Genomic DNA, 19,649 nt, shown 5'->3' with positions numbered 1-19,649 from the left:
AAGGCTGGCAAAAGAGATCTTTAATCCACACATGTGAAGCTCATTATTCTTGGTGCCTGAACTACTTCTTAATACTTTAGGGGGACCAAACAGAATTCTTGTGGCTTGAGGGGTTGAATAATAAATGACACTCTGAATTAACTTTTAACGTTTTAAAAAAAAAAAAAAAAATTTGCTGCAGTGCATTTCCCACTTCCAGGCTGATCTACAGTACAAATGTCACAATGCCAAGTTAATTCCGCATGTGTCAACCAGCTAAATCTGCAGGGGGTTAAATACTACTTGTAGGCACTGTACATAACACACTGAGACTTCTGTAGATACATCATATAGGATATATTGAGACTACTGTATACATCATATAGGATACACTGAATGCTGTATATATAACATAGGCTACACTGAGACTCTGCTGTATATACATCACATGGGATATACTGAGACTGCTGTATATACATCTCATAAGATACAGTGAGACTTTGCTGTATATACATCACATATAATACGCTGAATTAATGCTGTATATACATCACATAGGATACACTGAGACTGCTATATACATCACCTAGGTAGGAGCAGGATAGGAGAGTGGAGCACAATAATTTCGCCCACAAAGAACATCCTGGCACGGGCCAACGTCAGACTTAATCCAGTATGTGCAGGCACTTTACAGAAAAATGAAAGGGCTGGAGGTTGGAAAACTGGCCCAAGTACAGCGACACACTCGGAATCTGCCTGAGGGCTGGACTAAATTATATCATAAAGCATATATGGCACACAGGCTGGATTTTCCCCACTCCAGGTTATATAAAGAATGGTATAAAGTTGTATTTATTGCTAGATGTAATAATGGATGTCAGAGATGTATGGTATATAGTTGAATTTGTGTTTAGTAAAGGTAATAATTCATAGTAATTCAAAATTAGAGGTTTCCCAAAGAAATGGAAAAATGAGTCCATGTACACGACACTCTCTGCTGTGCAGTTCTCAATACCTGTGTTTTTTCTTTTTCCAAACAGAAGAAACAGAACACCTCAGACATCCTGCAAGATCTAACAGGAAGAAACATATCAGATTATCTAGTAAAGACGTATGCGCAGATTATTGGAAAAAGGTAATAAATATCTTTACATTTCTTCAGGCATATCACCAGCCCATAAATTATGATAGTCTGTCACTTGTTTCCATCCCAAAATTTCAAGCTAAAATAGAACCATAAAAAACAGAGGCAGAGTATTAGTCAGGTATAGCAAGGTCTAGCCGATCATGGGACACCTCTGAATATACAGCTGATAGTAGCCGATTGCTTGTTTACTATGTCTGCATTTTCTGTCTCTTGCTGGATTTTTTTTAAATATATATAGTATGTAACTAAAAGATATGATAATTCAACCTATCCAGTTCAATTAATGTCAGATTATAAGAAATACTATGTATTGAAAGTTTTTGTTAAAATGTTGTACATGTGAAACAATTTGTAATGCTGTTTTTTTCCCCAATTTTTTTTAGCTTAAAGAACAAGATCTGGGTGAATGAGTTTAGGTATGTAATTGTGCTAGTCACCTTTTTATGCTCTCTTCATGTATATTAAAATAAAAGTAAGAACATTCCATATCGGTGTTAGTATTAGTCAATGGTAACATCTGCATTGTAAGGCTCCATTGCAGCTTCCATCATGTTTGATGTAAAAATAGTGGTGCAGGTAGCTCCATTTTTCCCTCTAAAATGACTCTACTTATGGCACCACATAAGAATAAGTGTAAAATCCCAGGCTTACTATTGTGTATCTATTTGGGGTGACAGTAATTGTTATTTTATCGTATCTCTTTATCTTCCTATATGCACTTGTTTATACTCCAGATATGGTGGTTTCTCGTTGGGTGCGAGCAGTTCTCCAGCATTACCACCCAGTGAAGAAATTTTGTCCTCCATTAGACACATCAAGAAACGACTAGACATGGCCAAGGTACTTCATTCTGAACATTTTCTGTTATTATACTTAACCTACTTATCCTATTTAACGTCTTTTTTGCACCCATGGTCCAGCTGTATATTGAAATGTATGTAAATTGGTAATGAGATGAAATTTACATATTCATTTATGATGTTAAAATTCAAATCATGAAAATACTGGTGGATTTTAGGACAGAGCTATAGACTTGATACTGTCATTTTGCAGTCATGGTATATGAAAATGTATTTTAAATATATACTACGTATCAATATCATTAATTAGACTGGTGTACCAATAGTCATGTCTTTGGTTTTGTCTTCTTTCGTTCTCAGAATGGGGCTGCTAACCGTTTCCTTGACAGCTTTGGGATATTTATGAAAGGACTTGATGCAAAAGATAATGTAAAGGTAATGATTTACTACTTTCCATACTTCAGTTATTTTTATTTGCGTGAGTTCTCTGACTGTAATTCAATCATTACACTCCTTACAATTTGATAAAATGTTTGAGGAATCTCAGATAATTCTGATAAAATAGGAGATTCTGTGCTTATTTGGCCTTTGGGTGTGCATCCTAAATTGCACTAAAGTGGGTGCCTTTGGCAATGATGGCCCTGAGATCTCACCCCCGACCGCCCACATGGTGCCTGAAAGCCTTTGGATCTAGGAACATTGCCTAGTTTATTGATTTGGCCACATTTGGGTATTATTTGGGCAACTTGCTGCTGTATTATGTGGGAATTGTATGACATGGTTACTTGGATACTATATCATTGTATTACGTGGGGACGATATTGTAAGTAGGATGTGTCATTGGAAGATCCTGCACTGGGCACTATGGCACTATCTAAACTAACTATGAATGTTTCTGATTCTTTGTGACATCTACTGGATCATCCTCAGCGACAATATCTGTCTTGTACTGCATGTTACTAGTAGAAATTGTAGTGCACACAAGTTTTGGGAGGTCTAAGTAAAGCAGGGTGTAAGTCCTCTACATTTCAAAGATCTTCTGCACACTCTGTAGTCCATTGCGAAGATGATAATGCTTTATTATGAAAAATTGACAGTGATGCTCGTAGTTGAATACTTCATCAAGAGATTATTGTCTTCAGTGACAATAGTTAGCTTTTGACGTTTCGCCCCTCCTGGGTCTTTGTTGTAGACTTTGCTGGATAGAGATAAAGGAAGATGTGGTATGGCACTGGAAGTGCTAAGTCAGAAGAAAAAATAGTTCCGGGACTACCTTCTTTCTGACTTATCACTCGCAGTGCCATACCATATCTGCCCTCTTCTCTTACCGGGGATGTCTATGATAAAGACCCTGGAGGAGCGAAACGTCAAACACTATTGTCAGTGAAGATAATCTCTTCCTGAAGTATTTACCTTTGTGCATCACTGTGAATTAAGTGTTTTACGATAAAGCATTATCGAGTGTGCTGTATATGTATTAAACCTGTACTACACGTTATCCATGCAGTGTATTCGTGAGTGTGCTGCAGTGATCACAGATCAGGACTGTATATTTTCAGGTGTGGTTTAATAACAAAGGCTGGCATGCGATCGGTTCTTTCCTGAATGTGATGAACAATGCCATTCTCCGCTCCAGACTACCTGAGGGAAAGGACCCTGCCAAATATGGGATTACAGCCTTCAATCATCCATTAAACCTCACCAAGGAACAGCTATCTGAGGTTGCACTGTAAGTATTGCCATTAGTTTTCCTATGCAATAGGCTATAGTGACTATAAGCAGTGCACTTTGATGACTAATTTCTCCATATTGCCTCTTCTATATATTCCATAGGATGACCACATCGGTGGATGTCTTGGTTTCCATCTGTGTCATTTTTGCCATGTCATTTGTGCCAGCCAGCTTTGTAGTTTTCCTGATCCAGGAGAGAGTGAGCAAAGCCAAGCATTTACAGTGTATTAGTGGGGTGAAGCCTGTAATCTACTGGTTGGCCAACTTTGTGTGGGATATGGTAAGAGGACAAAGCAGCAGGAATACTTTTATCTGTATGATAGTAACGTGGTGTAACAGAACAGGCCACATCTGATGGATTCTTTGTCTCTTTCCAGTGTAACTATATTGTGCCAGCCACTTTGGTCATCATAATATTCATCTGCTTCCAGCAAGACTCATATGTGTCTTCTTCCAATTTACCAGTATTGGCACTTTTACTTTTGCTATACGGGTAAGATATTTATTGTATTTGGTGTTGTCTATTTCATACACATAAAGATTTTTCAGTGAGTCGGTCTTAACTTGCTGAGCACATATGCTGCGTATTTAAAGGGGTTCTCCATGAATAGAAAGAAAAATCTAAGTAAATGGTATTATGAATAAGCTCCTAAATACCTTTAATTAGCAAATCGTGCTTGTTTTGTCTTGGGAGCAAACCACTATAGCACAGTGAAATGGCCTCCATCCACTGACATAAACCTGCCCTAGAATATTATGAGGACTGGTATCTATGAGCATGTGCAGTAGGAAGCTCCATCCGTCCTGTCATGTAGGAAGATGTGCTGCCAGTGAATAGTCTGATGAAATACTGGAGATATCATGGTTGTTAAAGCTAAGAAGATGCTGCTCACACTACTGTCTACTGACCTGCTGCTGTGACCTAGAGATAGCCACACACTACTGGTATAGATTATCTCCTGGTCACAGCTGCGGAGCTTCATACTGCACATGCTCACTAACACTTATATTATTAACATTCTGTGATTTGCTAAAGAATTTAGGAAATTATTTACATTGACATTGCTTTTATCTTATTTTTTTTCTATTCCTGAAGGACACCTTTGAAATGTCTCTATCAGAGCGTTACTTGTCTTCATCCATGTCACTACAGTGATGATGCACACACAAAACTGAATAGAAGTGCAGAACCCATGATCAGGTGTTCAGGAGTAGGGATGAGTGGACCCATGGAAGTTCGGATCTCTCTCTCATTCTCTTTCATTCATTCTCTCTTGTTCATTCTCTCCTTAATTCATTCTCTCCTTTATTCTGTTTCAGTTTCATTCCTTCATTCTCTCTCATTCTCGTTCTCTGATTCATTCTCTGATTCATTCTCTCTCTCATTCTGTCTCTGATTCATTCTCTCTCTTTCATTCATTTTCTCTCATTCATTCTCTCTCTTTGTCATTCATTCTCTCTCATTCATTCTCTCATTCATTCTCTCTCATTTATTTTCCCCTGGAACTCCAAACATTGCAACGGACTTACAGGAGAAGTCCGTGTTCGGCGTTTAGCACCACTCACTAACTGTCCGGTACAAACCCCGAACTTTTAAGATCGTGTTCTCTCATCTTTATTCAGGAGCATTGTCTTTGCAGCATTATTTTATTATTTGTAGTTCAATGCTATCTGAGAGCTTTCTCCTCAAAGATCACTAATCTTTGGTTTATCTTTTAGGTGGTCTATAACTCCTCTGATGTATCCAGCTTCCTTTCTTTTTAAGATCCCCAGCACCGCCTATGTGGTGCTAACTAGCGTCAATTTGTTTATTGGGATTAATGGCAGCGTGGCCACGTTTGTCCTTGAACTTTTTACTAATAATGTAAGTGTATCTTTCACAAATATGTACATGATTTAGTATTACGGGAGAGCGGTAAACGACTGCTGATTTGGCCATTACATAACAGGCTGTTCATTCTTTTCAGAAACTGAACAACATCAATGACATTTTGAAGTCAGTCCTACTTATCTTCCCTCATTTCTGTTTGGGAAGAGGACTCATTGACATGGTGAAGAATCAGGCCATGGCCGAAGCTCTAGAAAGATTTGGTGAGTAGTTCTCTGTATACGGTCTTTCTTATAGTGGGCTATAATTGCAGATATGTGATTAACTTTTGGTCTCCTCTAACTGTACAGGAGAGAATCGCTTTGTCTCTCCGATGTCCTGGGATCTGGTTGGGAGAAATCTCTTTGCCATGGCTGTAGAAGGAGCGGTGTTCTTTGTTATAACTCTGCTGATCCAGTATCGCTTTTTCATCAAACCCAGGTAGGTGTTGACTTTTTCAAAGCATCAACTTCTGGTCTTCCTCCTATACACTCTGCAGGCATTCCTGTATTTATACACTAAACACTAAATTCTTTGTAATAGAGGAAAAATCTTCCGAAGACCGTGAAATATCATTTTCAGCACTGACACTATTTCAGGAAATGCTAGAGGGAATTAGAGGCATTAGAAACTCAATAATTTCCCTGAATTGTAAGACAGAATCAAAAAGGCATACAAGTATCTGATCACTTGACAAGAGCCCGTTTCTCTCCAGGCCAGTGTCTGCAAAGCTTCCACCAGTAATTGATGAGGATGAAGACGTGGCAAGGGAGCGGCAGAGGATAGTGAATGAAGGAGGTCGGAGCGACATCTTGGAAATCAAAGGACTGACGAAGGTATGGACATGCTCACACCTGTTTAGTATGGTGAAGCTCCCCTTGGCTGACTCGTGATCTGAATGTTGCCTCAGGCCCTAACAGGCAAGCATCACACCTGCTTCACATCATACTATGAATCTAAGTCTTGGAGGCCACAGGGACAAACTTTATACATTTTTGGAATACTTATATTAGGACGTTGGCATTGACAGATAATTAGTTTTGATGGCCATCTTTACATATTTCGTATTTACTCTGTAACTGTGTAAGGGCTACTACGCTATTCCATGCATATACTTTTGCATTGTAATTCATTGATGGTCAAGAGAATGTTTTGTAGAGGAATAGTGCTACTCAGAAGGGAATACAGTGTCAAAAGTGATTGCTGCATACATGTATCTATGTCTTATTGGGAACCTCTATTGGAAAGAGCAAAGAGGCGCTAGAGGGAATGCCTGCTTTATCGCCTACTAGCCTATTCCAGCGTTTTCTTTTTGCTTCTAGAAGATGAATCCTAAAGTATCTAATATCTAGACATGATTATAGCACAGTTTATGATCATAGTACAGAACTTATTCACATGGTTTGGACTTTCTTCTAATCATAGCCTCCATTTTCAGATCTACGGAATGAAAAGAAAGCCAGCTGTTGACAGACTTTGTGTGGGAATACCCCCAGGAGAGGTACTGTACCACCCCTCAGATTATTTATATACCCATCCATCTACAGTACATTTCTGCTTCTCATTAACATTTTATCTTCTAATCAACACCAAATACTATATATATCCCATTAACAAGGTCCTTACAGAGTAAAACATACTAGTTGCAAAAGTTGAATTTCTCATTAAAGTTAATTATATCACATGAAACTATTGTAACACGCCATCTGTACTTCTTGACTAAAAGGCACAATGTAAGTATTATTACTATGATCATGTACAAGAAAGTTAACAAACTCTCTGCTGCTTGCAGTGTTTCGGCCTGCTGGGTGTTAATGGTGCTGGTAAGACTACAACATTCAAGATGCTTACTGGAGATACCAATGTGACTGCTGGAGAAGCCTTCTTGAAGGGACACAGGTGAAATTTTTTGTTACATATGTAGTATCAGGGTCAGCTCCATGTTTATGTGGTAACTTGAGTGATAAAATCATAGTGTTTTTTTAGTCAGAAATCCATTCTTTCATAGTCAACAATGAAGCATAAGGCTCACTGTTAGTGTTTCTGCCTCCCATACTGTATGACCTGGGTCATGTGACCTAGTTAAGAGTTTTCAAAAGTAAAATGTGCAGATGCATCCTCCATAGCACTGTTAGCATGTTGGAAGAGAGCCCCTTTGTGTAGTGTAGTAGAAATGACATAGTGTAGTAGAAATGACATTGGACAATAGAGACTGCGTGTTAGAATCAGAAACTACATCTTGTGTGATGGAAAGTACACAGGAAGCAGAGCAGAGAGCGGTAGAGGGCCATTACTTCTCCAGTGTACCATGGCATCCATCCGATATTGCCATGTATTGATGCTGGCCCTGGGTGGTGTACTTATAGTAACTTGAATGCATCTGCATGTGTATCCTATTCATTTATATGTGTGTATATATACAGTACAGACCAAAAGTTTGGGCACACCTTCTCATTTAAAGATTTTTCTGTATTTTCATGACTTTGAAAATTGTACATTCACACTGAAGGCATCAAAACTATGAATTAACACATATGGAATTATATACTTAACAAAAAAGTGTGAAACAACTGAAAAAGCAGCTAAGTAAAGAAAAACGAGTGGCCATCATTACTTTAAGAAATGAAGGTCAGTCAGTCCAAAAAATTGGGCAAACTTTGAATGTGTTCCCAAGTGCAGTTGCAAAAAACATCAAGCGCTACAAAGAAACTGGCTCACATGAGGACCGCCCCAGGAAAGGAAGACCAAGAGTCACCTCTGCTTCTGAGGATAAGTTTATCCGAGTCACCAGCCTCAGAAATCGCAGGTTAACAGCAGCTCAGATTAGAGACCAGGTCAATGCCACACAGAGTTCTAGCAGCAGACACATCTCTACAACAACTGTTAAGAGGAGACTTTGTGCAGCAGGCCTTCATGGTAAAATAGCTGCTAGGAAGCCACTGCTAAGGACAGGCAACAAGCAGAAGAGACTTGTTTGGGCTAAAGATTACAAGGAATGGACATTAGACCAGTGGAAATCTGTGCTTTGGTCTGATGAGTCCAAATTTGAGATCTTTGGTTCCAACAACCGTGTCTTTGTGCGATGCAGAAAAGGTGAACGGATGGACTCTACATGCCTAGTTCCCACTGTGAAGCATGGAGGAGGAGGAGGAGGTGTGATGGTGTGGGGGTGCTTTGCTGGTGACACTGTTGGGGATTTATTCAAAATTGAAGGCATACTGAACCAGCATGGCTACCACAGCATCTTGCAGCGGCATTGCTATTCCATCCGGTTTGCGTTTAGTTGGACCATCATTTATTTTTCAACAGGACAATGACCCCAAACACACCTCCAGGCTGTGTAAGGGCTATTTGACAAAGAAGGAGAGTGATGGGGTGCTACGCCAGATGACCTGGCCTCCACAGTCACCAGACCTGAACCCAATCGAGATGGTTTGGGGTGAGCTGGACTGCAGAGTGAAGGCAAAAGGGCCAACAAATGCTAAGCATCTCTGGGAACTCCTTCAAGATTGTTGGAAGACCATTTCCGGTGACTACCTCAAGAGTGTGCAAAGCAGTCATCAAAGCAAAAGGTGGCTACTTTGAAGAACCTAGAATATAAGACATATTTTCAGTTGTTTCACACTTTTTTGTTAAGTATATAATTCCACATGTGTTAATTCATAGTTTTGATGCCTTCAGTGTGAATGTATAATTTTCATAGTCATGAAAATACAGAAAAATCTTTAAATGAGAAGGTGTGTCCAAACTTTTGGTCTGTACTGTATATATATAAGGAATGGCATTTAGTGAGATATAAATAACATCAGTGTCCTTAGAAACCAGTTGCCGTTGTTTGCTGACTGTCATCGGTGTCACTTTCACAGGTCCAGAAATTCTATAATTTGATAATCTCTTTAAGAAAAATTCCAGCTCTCACAGATGCAAATTGCAGATGCAGTACGTATAGATATTTTAAGAGAATAATCATCTTGTGTATATTTTGCAGTATCTTGTCTAATATTCAAGAAGTCCATCAGAATATGGGGTACTGTCCTCAGTTTGATGCCATCAATGAGCTGCTGACAGGGAGGGAGCATCTGGAGTTATATGCCTTGTTGCGTGGAGTGCCCGACAAGGAGGTTTGCAAGGTAAGATTTTTTTGTGTGTGACGTTAAAAGGACATCAATATTAAGAAAAATTTGGCTGCTTTCTACCAAAAAACAGTTCCACATCAGCTTGTATTTGGTATTGCAGCTTATCAATATAAACTGTAAAAGAGCTTAGTGGCAATACGAGTTGTAACCTATGGATAGGAATTTAGCTGTCATTTTTTTCTAATTTTGGACGATCCCTTTAAGTATTTACGGTTGCCCTTATATCTTGTATTTCACACTGTACTGCCTGCAAAACGGACCTTTCTCAGGGTCGATCTGGGGAACACACAATTTGCGTGTGCGTTGGGAGGTTTTCATTGTGCTAGCAGCCGTTACCTATTGAACCTATTCCATCATAGAAGATACTTGCAGACTGTCCGATTGCATATTCTTTGAAATGTCTGTAATCTCTGGTACCATGCAGTCATGGCATATATTATCAGGCCATGTTCACACGTTCAGTATTTGGTCAGTATTTTACCTCGGTATTTGTAGCCAAAACCAGGAGGGGAACAATCAGAGGAAAAGTATAATAGAAACAAGTCACCACTTCTGTATTTATCACCCACTCCTGGTTTTGGCTTACAAATACAGAGGTAAAATACTGACCGAATACTGAATGTGTGAACGTGGCCTTACAATCACTGCCAACCAATTCCCAAAACTCATTTTTGTTTTATATTGCCTCAGTTAAAACAGAGTTTAGCCACAACATATGATATTTTTCATCTTTTAATTAAATGAAATGATTGGCTACTTTATCTTTCTATAAAGAAATGAGTAATATGTTAGTACTAAGAATAAACTAATCTATAATATCCCAGGTTCGTTTGTGAAGTGTCTCCCACTTGTTAGCACAGCCTTCCACAGACTGCACAGAGCTCAAAATGGCTGCTGGTGGAGAGACACATGGCCAGTCCTGTCAAAAAGCCTCATCCAATTGAAAAACACTTGAAATGGGAAAGATGTTTTCAGGTGGAGAACTGGTCAGGTCACATCTTCCTCCATCATCGGCCATTTTGAGAACAGAAGAACTGTGCAGTCGGTGATGAAAGATGAGAGCCTGTAATAGTTATATACTAGTAAGCACTAGTGATGAGCGAGCATGTTCTGTTAACCCTTTCGGCGAGCATGCTTGGGTGCTCGCTGAGTATCTTCGGCGTGCTCGGGTGTTATGTTTGAGTCACTCCTTGTGCAAGCTTTGCGACTGTTTGAAAGCTTTAATACATGTGAAGAATGCCTAAGAAACAGGCATTCATCACATGTATTAAAGCTGTCAAACAGTCGCAAATCATGAGCATGGAATGACTCAAACATAACACCCGAGCACGCTGAAGATACTCAGAAAACACCCGAGCATGCTCTTAAATCTCTAGTAACGAGCATGCTCGGTCATCACTAGTAAGCGCCACAAGATCAAGTCCTCAACAAATTTGGTAAAATAAAGATAAAGTGGACAGTCTCTTTAAGTTGCATGCATTTTGTTTTGTTGGAAATAATGAGAAGTAGCATTTTTTGAGCCAAGCTTGTTTTAGTAGATCTGATATTTTTCAGTTACATTTTATTATCATTATTACGATCTAGGATTTATCTTCCTACATTCCAGTAGTGTAAAGTTGATGATGTTCTTGTACCCTTTGCTAGGTTGCGGAATGGGCTGTTCGGAAGTTAGGCTTAGTGAAATACTCCGACAAATGTGCGGGAGGCTACAGCGGAGGAAACAGGCGGAAATTGTCCACAGCTATTGCCTTAATAGGAGGACCACCAGTAGTATTTCTAGTAAGCTATTTATTTACTTCTCTTTTTTATTACTTTCCTCCATAATATCTAAATATCATATAGAAAAAAATGGCTGCTATATTTGCAAAACTTTAATGCCTGATGCTTAAATGGGTTGTCCACCTTTGGGTTTTTTTTTTTTTTTTTTTTTTACTGAAATGCATGTGTTTGGTTCTAAAAATTATGTTTTGCAAATGGCGTTCATTAAAATTTTCCACCGTTTGCCTTCTATATGTTGTTGCATCTATTGTTGGCTGCAGAATGTATTAACTGAGATGGGGTCAGGGGTAACTTTTATATCTGTCTTTATCCAAGCTCCTCTCTCAGCTGATTTACGGCCACAGACCACATCAAAGTTGAATGTGTAGGGAAATAAAGAGCCAATAAAAGACAAACGGTGCAACATTTTTCATGAAACTGGATTTTAGCCCCAAATACATGCACTTCCGTAAAAAAAAGTCCCCTAAAGGTGGACATCCCCTTTATAGTAATTTTAGAGTATCAAAAAAATATTAAATCTTTAAAATGACAGGATGAACCAACCACAGGAATGGATCCTAAAGCAAGGCGCTTCTTATGGAACTGTGCCCTGAGTGTTATTAAAGAAGGAAGATCCGTGGTGCTAACTTCACACAGGTTAGTGTTACTTCTAGAAATACATTTCAGAAAAGTGTGGTCAGAAAGTATTACAACTTGAGGTCTTTTGCATGTGCATTTTCAGAAACAGCAGGAGATATTCACAATACTTACCTAGAGATAACAATGTCCATCTATAGTAGTACTAATATAGGAGCTTGACATGAGTAACCTTATCGGTATTGTTTAGTAATTTAATGTACTGTTTCTTGCCTTGTACAGTATGGAAGAATGTGAAGCTCTCTGCACAAGAATGGCTATTATGGTCAATGGCCGATTTAGATGCCTGGGGAGTGTACAGCATCTAAAGAATAAGTAATTCAGATTTCTTTTCTTTTTACATTAACTGCATTGTTTATATTAGATTATTGCATTCGTTGCGTTTTATATGCTATAGTCATGTCTTTGTCTTCTACTCTGCCATAAAACACTGAGACTGATCTATGATATTTTATTTTTTTCATATAAATGATGACAGAACTATGATGAAACAATATATTATATAAAAAAAGCCATTCAATTTAATCTTTAGATTTTAGAAACTCATGTAAAGAATGAAAGAATAGTAACGGATTTGTTCTGCTCAACAGATTTGGCGATGGGTATACCATCATAGTAAGGATATCCGGGTCAAACCCAGATTTAAAGCCCGTGGAAGAGTTTTTCAGTCATGCTTTTCCAGGGAGCGTATTAAAAGAGAAACATAGAGGAATGTTGCAGTACCAGCTGCGCTCTTCACAATCCTCCTTGGCCAGGATCTTCAGCATCCTTTCCAAGAACAAGAAAAGACTTCACATTGAAGATTATTCAGTCTCTCAGACCACTCTTGACCAAGTAAGTACTTACAAAATAAGTGGAGGTTCCTTTCATGGTTCGGAAGATCCTGCAATTTATCAATGACATCATTTATTGATGACACTCGTATTCCTCATTGGCCCTGACTCATAATTGCAATTTCTTCACTTATTTGGAGTATTTTTCTCTTTTCCTAGTGGCTTTAGTATTTCAGCCTTATTCTCTGTATGTTTTTTCAAGTTATCTTTTTTTTTAGGTCTTTTTTTTATTATTTCTTCTCAATATCTTTGTTTATCCGAAATGTGACTTTTACAAAATATTGCATTTTTTTTGGGCAAATCTCACTCCAATCCCTTCTCCTGGAATAAGGTTTCTATAAGAGTTATCAATTTGGCGCATTTTCGCAACTGAAAAAAGAAAAAAAAACACTTTTGGTGTTAAGTTGCAAGAACTGGTTAAAGATAATAAAAAACAGCTTTTTTTTTATTTTTGCGCCAAATTCATGAACCATGAACCATTTTGAAGAATTTGGAGTAAAAGACATCAGCAAATCCCACAAGACAAAAAAATAAAATGGACTTTAATAAACCGTTAATGTTGAATTCGGCCTTTTGTCTTTTGGCGGTGGTTTACTTTTATACTTGCTTCATATATCTTGGTCTAATTTTCCATCTAGTGGTAGAAAAAAGGTTTCAATGTAAACTCTGATGACATGCAATATAAAACTTTTAGTTTTTAATACCATAAAATCATGTAAGTTTCTACCTTGTAAGGGTAAAAAGATGGCCTAAAAATGTGTTCACAGAAGTAGCCTACTATTCGCTCTATACTATATACTTTAAAACTTTTTATGTTGCAATCGCAAAATTTAGAACATTATCACATGAACACTTCTGAACAGAATAGATGATAGTTTTTAGACTCCCACTCTACTGAATAATGGGATGACAGTGGTGGGGGTCCCATTTATAACTTATGATGTGGACAGATGATAAATTTCATTTCTGGATAAAAATGTTTAAGAGCGTTATGTTACAACTATCCTCTGTATATTAATAGAAGAGGTTAAAGGTCTTTTATCACGGCTGAGAGGTTACCTCTTTTTTTATTGGAGATTCTCAAAATTTTTCTTGCAAACAATACACATTATGTTTAAATATCTTAGCCAGACTGTGCAACTCTTTATCCAATTACATGACGTGTATAGTAGGTTTTTTTGGCGTCATCTGGGTGGCTAAAATGTTACACAGAACAAGGAGATCCACATAGAAAATACTCAGTTTTTCATGCAGACTGCCATGAGATGATCTGAAAAGGGGCAATGGCCTTCACCATTCACCCTCATTTTACAAGACATTTTCTAAACAAACATTTTTTTTTAGATCCATTAAACAAAGGATAGCGTTTTTTGAAGCTAAAACACTGACAAAATGCCCCAAAACACCCCTATGCTGTCTTTTAGTTTTCCCAAGTTTTTCTATTGTAGAGTATAGAGCATCTTCTTAATGAAAAACACTAGAATAGAGTATGTTACTTCTTTTATTGTAGAGTATAGAACATCTTCTTAATGAAAAACACTAGAATAGTGTATGTTACTTCTTTTATTGTAGAGTATAGAACATCTTCTTAATGGAAAACACTAGAATAGAGTATGTTACTTCTTTTATTGTAGAGTATAGAACATCTTCTTAATGGAAAACACTAGAATAGAGTATGTTACTTCTTTTATTGTAGAGTATAGAGCATCTTCTTAATGGAAAACACTAGAATAGTGTATGTTACTTCTTTTAAAATCTTGGCATCTTTGAAAGTCTGAAGCGTTTAAAAGACATTAAAAAAAATCAGAACATATGACCAGCAAGTCATTTTCTCATAGAAATTAATATGACCATTCTTTTGATTACTTTATTTGCACTTTTTACTGCCTTTTTCTTTTCAGACCTGCTCAGAAAACTGCCAGAAAATGTTTCTATTTTTTTTTTTTTTTTTTAAAGAAGCACTCCCACCAATATTTTTTCATTAAATGTGTGTATGCATGTTATGTAGTGCGAGTATATTAATATTCTCACCTACAGCTGCTTTCTCCGGTGTCCTGCGCCGTTCTTTTCTGTGACATCACCGCTCTGCAGACTGGCCGGGGTCACACTGAGCTCTGTATGACCTGGAAGTATCTTTTACAATGTAAACTTATGGAGCATCAGAACGTGCTTCCACAGGCTTTCATTGTAAAATAGACTTCCGGCTCACGCATATAATGGGCCGGCTAGTCACAATTGTGGTGACGTCACAGAGAAGCAGAGCAGAACGGCGTTGGATTCCGGAGAAAGCGATGATTGTATTAATACACTCACACTACATAACATGCATGTACACAGGGCTGTGGAGTCAGTAAGCCAAACCTCCGATTCAGACTCCTCAATTTCCATGACACCAACTCCACGACTCCGACTCCCTCATACATGGCTCATGTTTAAGTGATAAATTTACTGTAGCACAGATTCATCTCAGCTAAAAGTCTAGACCCTTAGATCAGGAGTAGGACAGACATTTATAGGACATTTCATAACTTTCCCAAATTCTTATGAAAAAAATATTTCCCACAAACTGCATTGATTTACTGTACACAATTTATTATATATTTTAGGAGTTTGAGTCGGTCCATTTTATACCAACTCAGATTCCGACTTCACCAAAATGGACACAGACTCCGACTCCACGACTCCGACTCCACAGCCCTGCATGTACACACACACATTTAATCAGTAAAAAGTTAGTGGGTGTGCTTCTTTAAAGAAAATTTCATTAGGTAAACTTAAACAGAACCTGTGAGCAAAAGAAAGTGATTTACCTACAGTGGTAATCTACAGGTAAATACTGTTTTAAACATATGCACGTGTTGTAATTGGAAGTGCAGCTGCAGGGAGAAAATAAAGTTATGTTCTCCCTGCAGCCACTCGCTGCCACGCATTGGGGAGATGCCAGAGTGCGCTGTAACCACGCCACCATCTTCTTGATGAACTTCCTGTTCTGCATGCATGCTGCAGAACAAGATGTCAGCAAACGAGCAGTGGGTCTGCTTCACATAGTTAAAATGGTATTTACCTGCAGATTACCACTATGCAGGTAAATACTGATTGTTTGCTAACAGGTTCCTTTTAATCAACAATAATTATAATCAGATCATAAATATGTAAAATTACAAATATAAATCTTGTTGTGTTTTTTTTTAAATATTTTATGGGGTTCTTTTTCCCCCCGAGAGGTACCTTGCCTGCACATATCTTCCAACTGATACTTGTGTAGGGAAGGGTAATTAACATGATGGAGTGAGAAATAATGTGTCATGGCAATAATGACAGTCGAGAAACCATTCTGTAACAATGAAAACATTGAGCACAAAACCTTTAAAATGTTTGATCAAGAAACTTCTCTAGATTTGAATGAATATTCTCTCAAATATTCTCTCACATTTTTATTACTTACATGAAATTTACAAGATGATGTTTCAAGAATAATAAGAACAATCTGAAATTAATATGACGTCTTCTTTATCCTTTCTAGGTGTTTGTTAACTTTGCCAAGGACCAAAGTGATGATGATCTTTTAAAGGACTTGTCACTACATAAAAACCAGACTGTAGTAGATATATCCGTCCTGACATCTTTTCTTCAGGACGAGAAGGTGAAAGAAAGCTGCGTGTGACAAGCCAAACAGGGAAAATCTGGAGGTTTCGTATAAAATGCCTCTCTTGGCAGCAGTTGGGACACAAATGGCCGGGAGTCAGGTCTGTAGGACCAGAGCAGGGAGGCATCTGATACTGGACAACTAGAGCTACCACTCAATGCAATGCAATTCAATGCAATGACAGAAACAATTCCATAACAGAGGCAGTGCCTCTAGTGTTGCCTTGTTGTACTGTACGCAAGTAGAAGACTTGAACGTAGAGGCCAACAGTATGACAATGTGAATCTATAGTGTTGGACCCACTGGATCCTGCTTGAAAGTGGGTTTGAAACGATAGCTATTATATACAATGTAAATTTTTTATTGTTTATTGTATTGTTTTCCAGGATCACAACAATCTTACCACTGACAAATAACGACTAGTAACTATTTATTAATGGCTAGGGCATCTACATGTGTGTCAGGAGATCCATGGTTTGCCCAGAAGGACTAGCTTTAATACCTTGTGATGTTCTAAGTGCTTTGGGTTATCGTGATGTTACCATTTAAGCTACCATGGGTACATTTTGTATGTGCTTTGAAGCAGTGACTCCCTAATATCAGCAATAAAGTCTCAAAAAACAAGTGGCAACTCACACTAAGCCAGTGTAAAATCCTCCTAAACTGAAAAGCCGTTGCATCCCGCATTCATACATGTGCCATGTAGACGGAGGATCCTGGGTCACAAAGTATCATGCATGGGTAGAGCACATGAGTATATAGAGAGTATTTTCTACTGCAGACTGTCCAGCTTTTCTAAATTTGTATTTGGTAGCATTGTTACATGTGCCCTGTGGTGTTATTTCTGCATTTTACTATTGTCTTTAGTACGATTTGTATTCTTTTTACAACTCAAGTAACACTTTAGTGTCCTTTGTCTTACTTTCGCAGACTGCAAAGCCAATACTTACGTTTTTGGGATAATTCTTTAGTTCCAATGTCCTTGTGTAGCATATTCTTCCATCTACTAAACCTATGCACTCCAGGATCTTGAGTCTAGTGCATTTTAAGTACAGTATCCAGTCATTTTAGTTGAACTTATGTGCAGTTTTATTTCCTTCTGTCATATAGTTAATAGAAATAGTACTATAATTGAAAAATGCCTAAAAAAATTGTTCCATACAAGCATACTACTGTTTTTTATTGGCACGTCATTTAAGTTTTGATTACTTTCTGTGTATTACAGATGGTATATTTTTTAAGGGTTTGTCCAAATGCTTTATTTTAGAGAAAAGTAGAAAAAAAAACTTTGCCAAAATAAGCCTGCAGTATACAGTTTTTTTTCTTTAGTCAAACAGTTTCACTGCCACATTATATCTTTTTCTCAGGTAGAATATAATGTAATGGAGATAATCAAACACAACAATAGAAAACAGATGGAGCATAGCCAAGTGTGAGCTGGGGGGGGGGGGGTGAGTATGATTAGTGATTACATATGCTGAAAAGTATCACAATGCACATACAATGTAACATGGTCAGATATAGAGTCAGCACTGCTGCATCTGTATAGTAACGCCTGTGCCACCATGGCATCCACTAGGGCTGCAGTGCGGACAGGTGCCACTTGTTGCTGCTGCCCAGGTAAGTGTGTAGACCAGGGTTGTCAAACACACACTGACATCACAGCCCCCTCTCTCACCACACCCAGGTCCAACACCGGACCCCACTTCTCTTCAGATAAGTGGCCATGATCTGGAACTGAAACGATAACCATTAGAATGGACATTTGACAAAAGTATATCTAATGACGACCTGCACAAACCGTTAGAGTGCTATATATCTAGTTTACAGGTAGCCCACCCAAAGGGCATTAGTAAAAAAAAATGACCTTGCAAATATTGTTAACGTGGATTTTTACGTATGCAGAACTATTCAGGAAAGTTAAAGTGCTTTCTGTAATATTATTCTACAAGAAATGTTGTAGTTTGGTACTAACGGTTATGCTGTTAGCAGTCACTGGTAACGTACATGCCTGCATATCAGTTTTCCAAAAAGCCATTTTGGAAAAAAATTCCCCCTAAAAAGGCTTTGAGAAGAAATGCCTCTTAGCCCCTAGAACAGAGAAAGTTGCTTTGATTTGGTGGTAAGAAAAGAATGTGACAATGAGGAGCAGTTGTTCCATGAACAGTTTCCTTGAAATGCTTGTACCGTAAATAAGCCTTCCATTCAATCTTATCAATGCAATTTTTGTGGTTTTTACCTCAGTCTATGCAAAAAGTTTAATTCCCGCACCTTCTGCGCTACACAAAATGAGATCTTTTTATTTTTTCTCAACACTGCCTTACCAGATGGCACTAACTTTGGAGAAAATGTTAGGATACCGTTAGTGATAAATGGCTAGGAAATTGCAACTTGTGCCACATGCCTATATGGGGCCATAGGTATAGTGCAAGTTAGTGACATCTATGCCATACTGATTCGCTGTCCAGATTACTGCACATTCTGCATTTGTTCATGTCGGTGTGACAATGGATATGTATTCATATCATCTGTGTCTGTGGTTTGCTTTATTGGGAACATTTAGCAAATGCCTGGTAAGAATAGGACATTTTTAATGGGTAGGAATTCACAGATTCATTCATTTCGTGAATTATCTCGTTCTTCAGATATCACATGCCACTAATTTTTCTTTATTCTGGTTGGATAAAAGACGCCACAAGTGATGTGGGAGCTTGACGTGCAGACGCATATCTGTGTAGCTCCGAATCAGAAACATTTCTCCCATGTGATGTTTTACATGCATTAGGTTTCATTATTTTTGGTCCTTCATTCCAAGCACTTTACGCTGTTATTAATGGGATCTATTTTTGCACTGGAATACCCATTAACATTGCAAAAAATGTAAAAAGTACAAAACAGAAAAAGTTTAAAAAAAAGTTAAAAAAAGGTTTTACAATATAGTAGTTTCTAAGTTAAATCCTTACATTGATATTTCCATGACTGAAAAATATTTGTATTGTTATTAACTGTTTAAGTATTAAAGTATAGACTTAGATCTATGTTAATTGCCTTGTATTAAGTCACAAAGTTAAATAAAATGAAAAAGTGACACCTAA

The 19,649-nt window shown here is 37.9% G+C and overlaps 1 protein-coding gene across 4 annotated transcripts in view; it reads left to right on the top strand.

Moving 5' to 3' along the window:
• ABCA1 (ATP binding cassette subfamily A member 1) overlaps positions 1–17,845 on the top strand; it is a 126,626-nt gene extending 108,781 nt beyond the window's left edge. For all 4 annotated transcript variants that reach the window (XM_073666540.1, XM_073666531.1, XM_073666521.1 and 1 more), the window contains 19 exons: positions 1,020–1,114; positions 1,510–1,542; positions 1,861–1,966; positions 2,287–2,361; positions 3,486–3,655; positions 3,760–3,937; positions 4,035–4,150; positions 5,377–5,521; positions 5,625–5,748; positions 5,836–5,965; positions 6,240–6,360; positions 6,963–7,025; positions 7,317–7,423; positions 9,513–9,654; positions 11,305–11,439; positions 11,972–12,075; positions 12,298–12,390; positions 12,666–12,909; positions 16,432–17,845. In XM_073666540.1, the coding sequence (XP_073522641.1) occupies positions 1,020–1,114; positions 1,510–1,542; positions 1,861–1,966; positions 2,287–2,361; positions 3,486–3,655; positions 3,760–3,937; positions 4,035–4,150; positions 5,377–5,521; positions 5,625–5,748; positions 5,836–5,965; positions 6,240–6,360; positions 6,963–7,025; positions 7,317–7,423; positions 9,513–9,654; positions 11,305–11,439; positions 11,972–12,075; positions 12,298–12,390; positions 12,666–12,909; positions 16,432–16,572 (2,322 nt within the window). In that variant the 3' untranslated portion in view covers positions 16,573–17,845. The remainder of the gene's footprint in view (positions 1–1,019; positions 1,115–1,509; positions 1,543–1,860; positions 1,967–2,286; positions 2,362–3,485; positions 3,656–3,759; positions 3,938–4,034; positions 4,151–5,376; positions 5,522–5,624; positions 5,749–5,835; positions 5,966–6,239; positions 6,361–6,962; positions 7,026–7,316; positions 7,424–9,512; positions 9,655–11,304; positions 11,440–11,971; positions 12,076–12,297; positions 12,391–12,665; positions 12,910–16,431) is intronic.
• The last annotated feature ends 1,804 nt before the right edge of the window (positions 17,846–19,649 follow it).

Source organism: Phyllobates terribilis, unplaced genomic scaffold (genome assembly GCF_046119375.1).
Source record: "Phyllobates terribilis strain yellow unplaced genomic scaffold, ASM4611937v1 Scaffold_1__5_contigs__length_1240528914, whole genome shotgun sequence".
Taxonomy (NCBI): Eukaryota; Metazoa; Chordata; class Amphibia; order Anura; family Dendrobatidae; genus Phyllobates; species Phyllobates terribilis.
The sequence above is the reverse complement of the archived record's forward strand: the minus strand, read 5'-3'. Positions and strand labels throughout refer to the sequence as shown.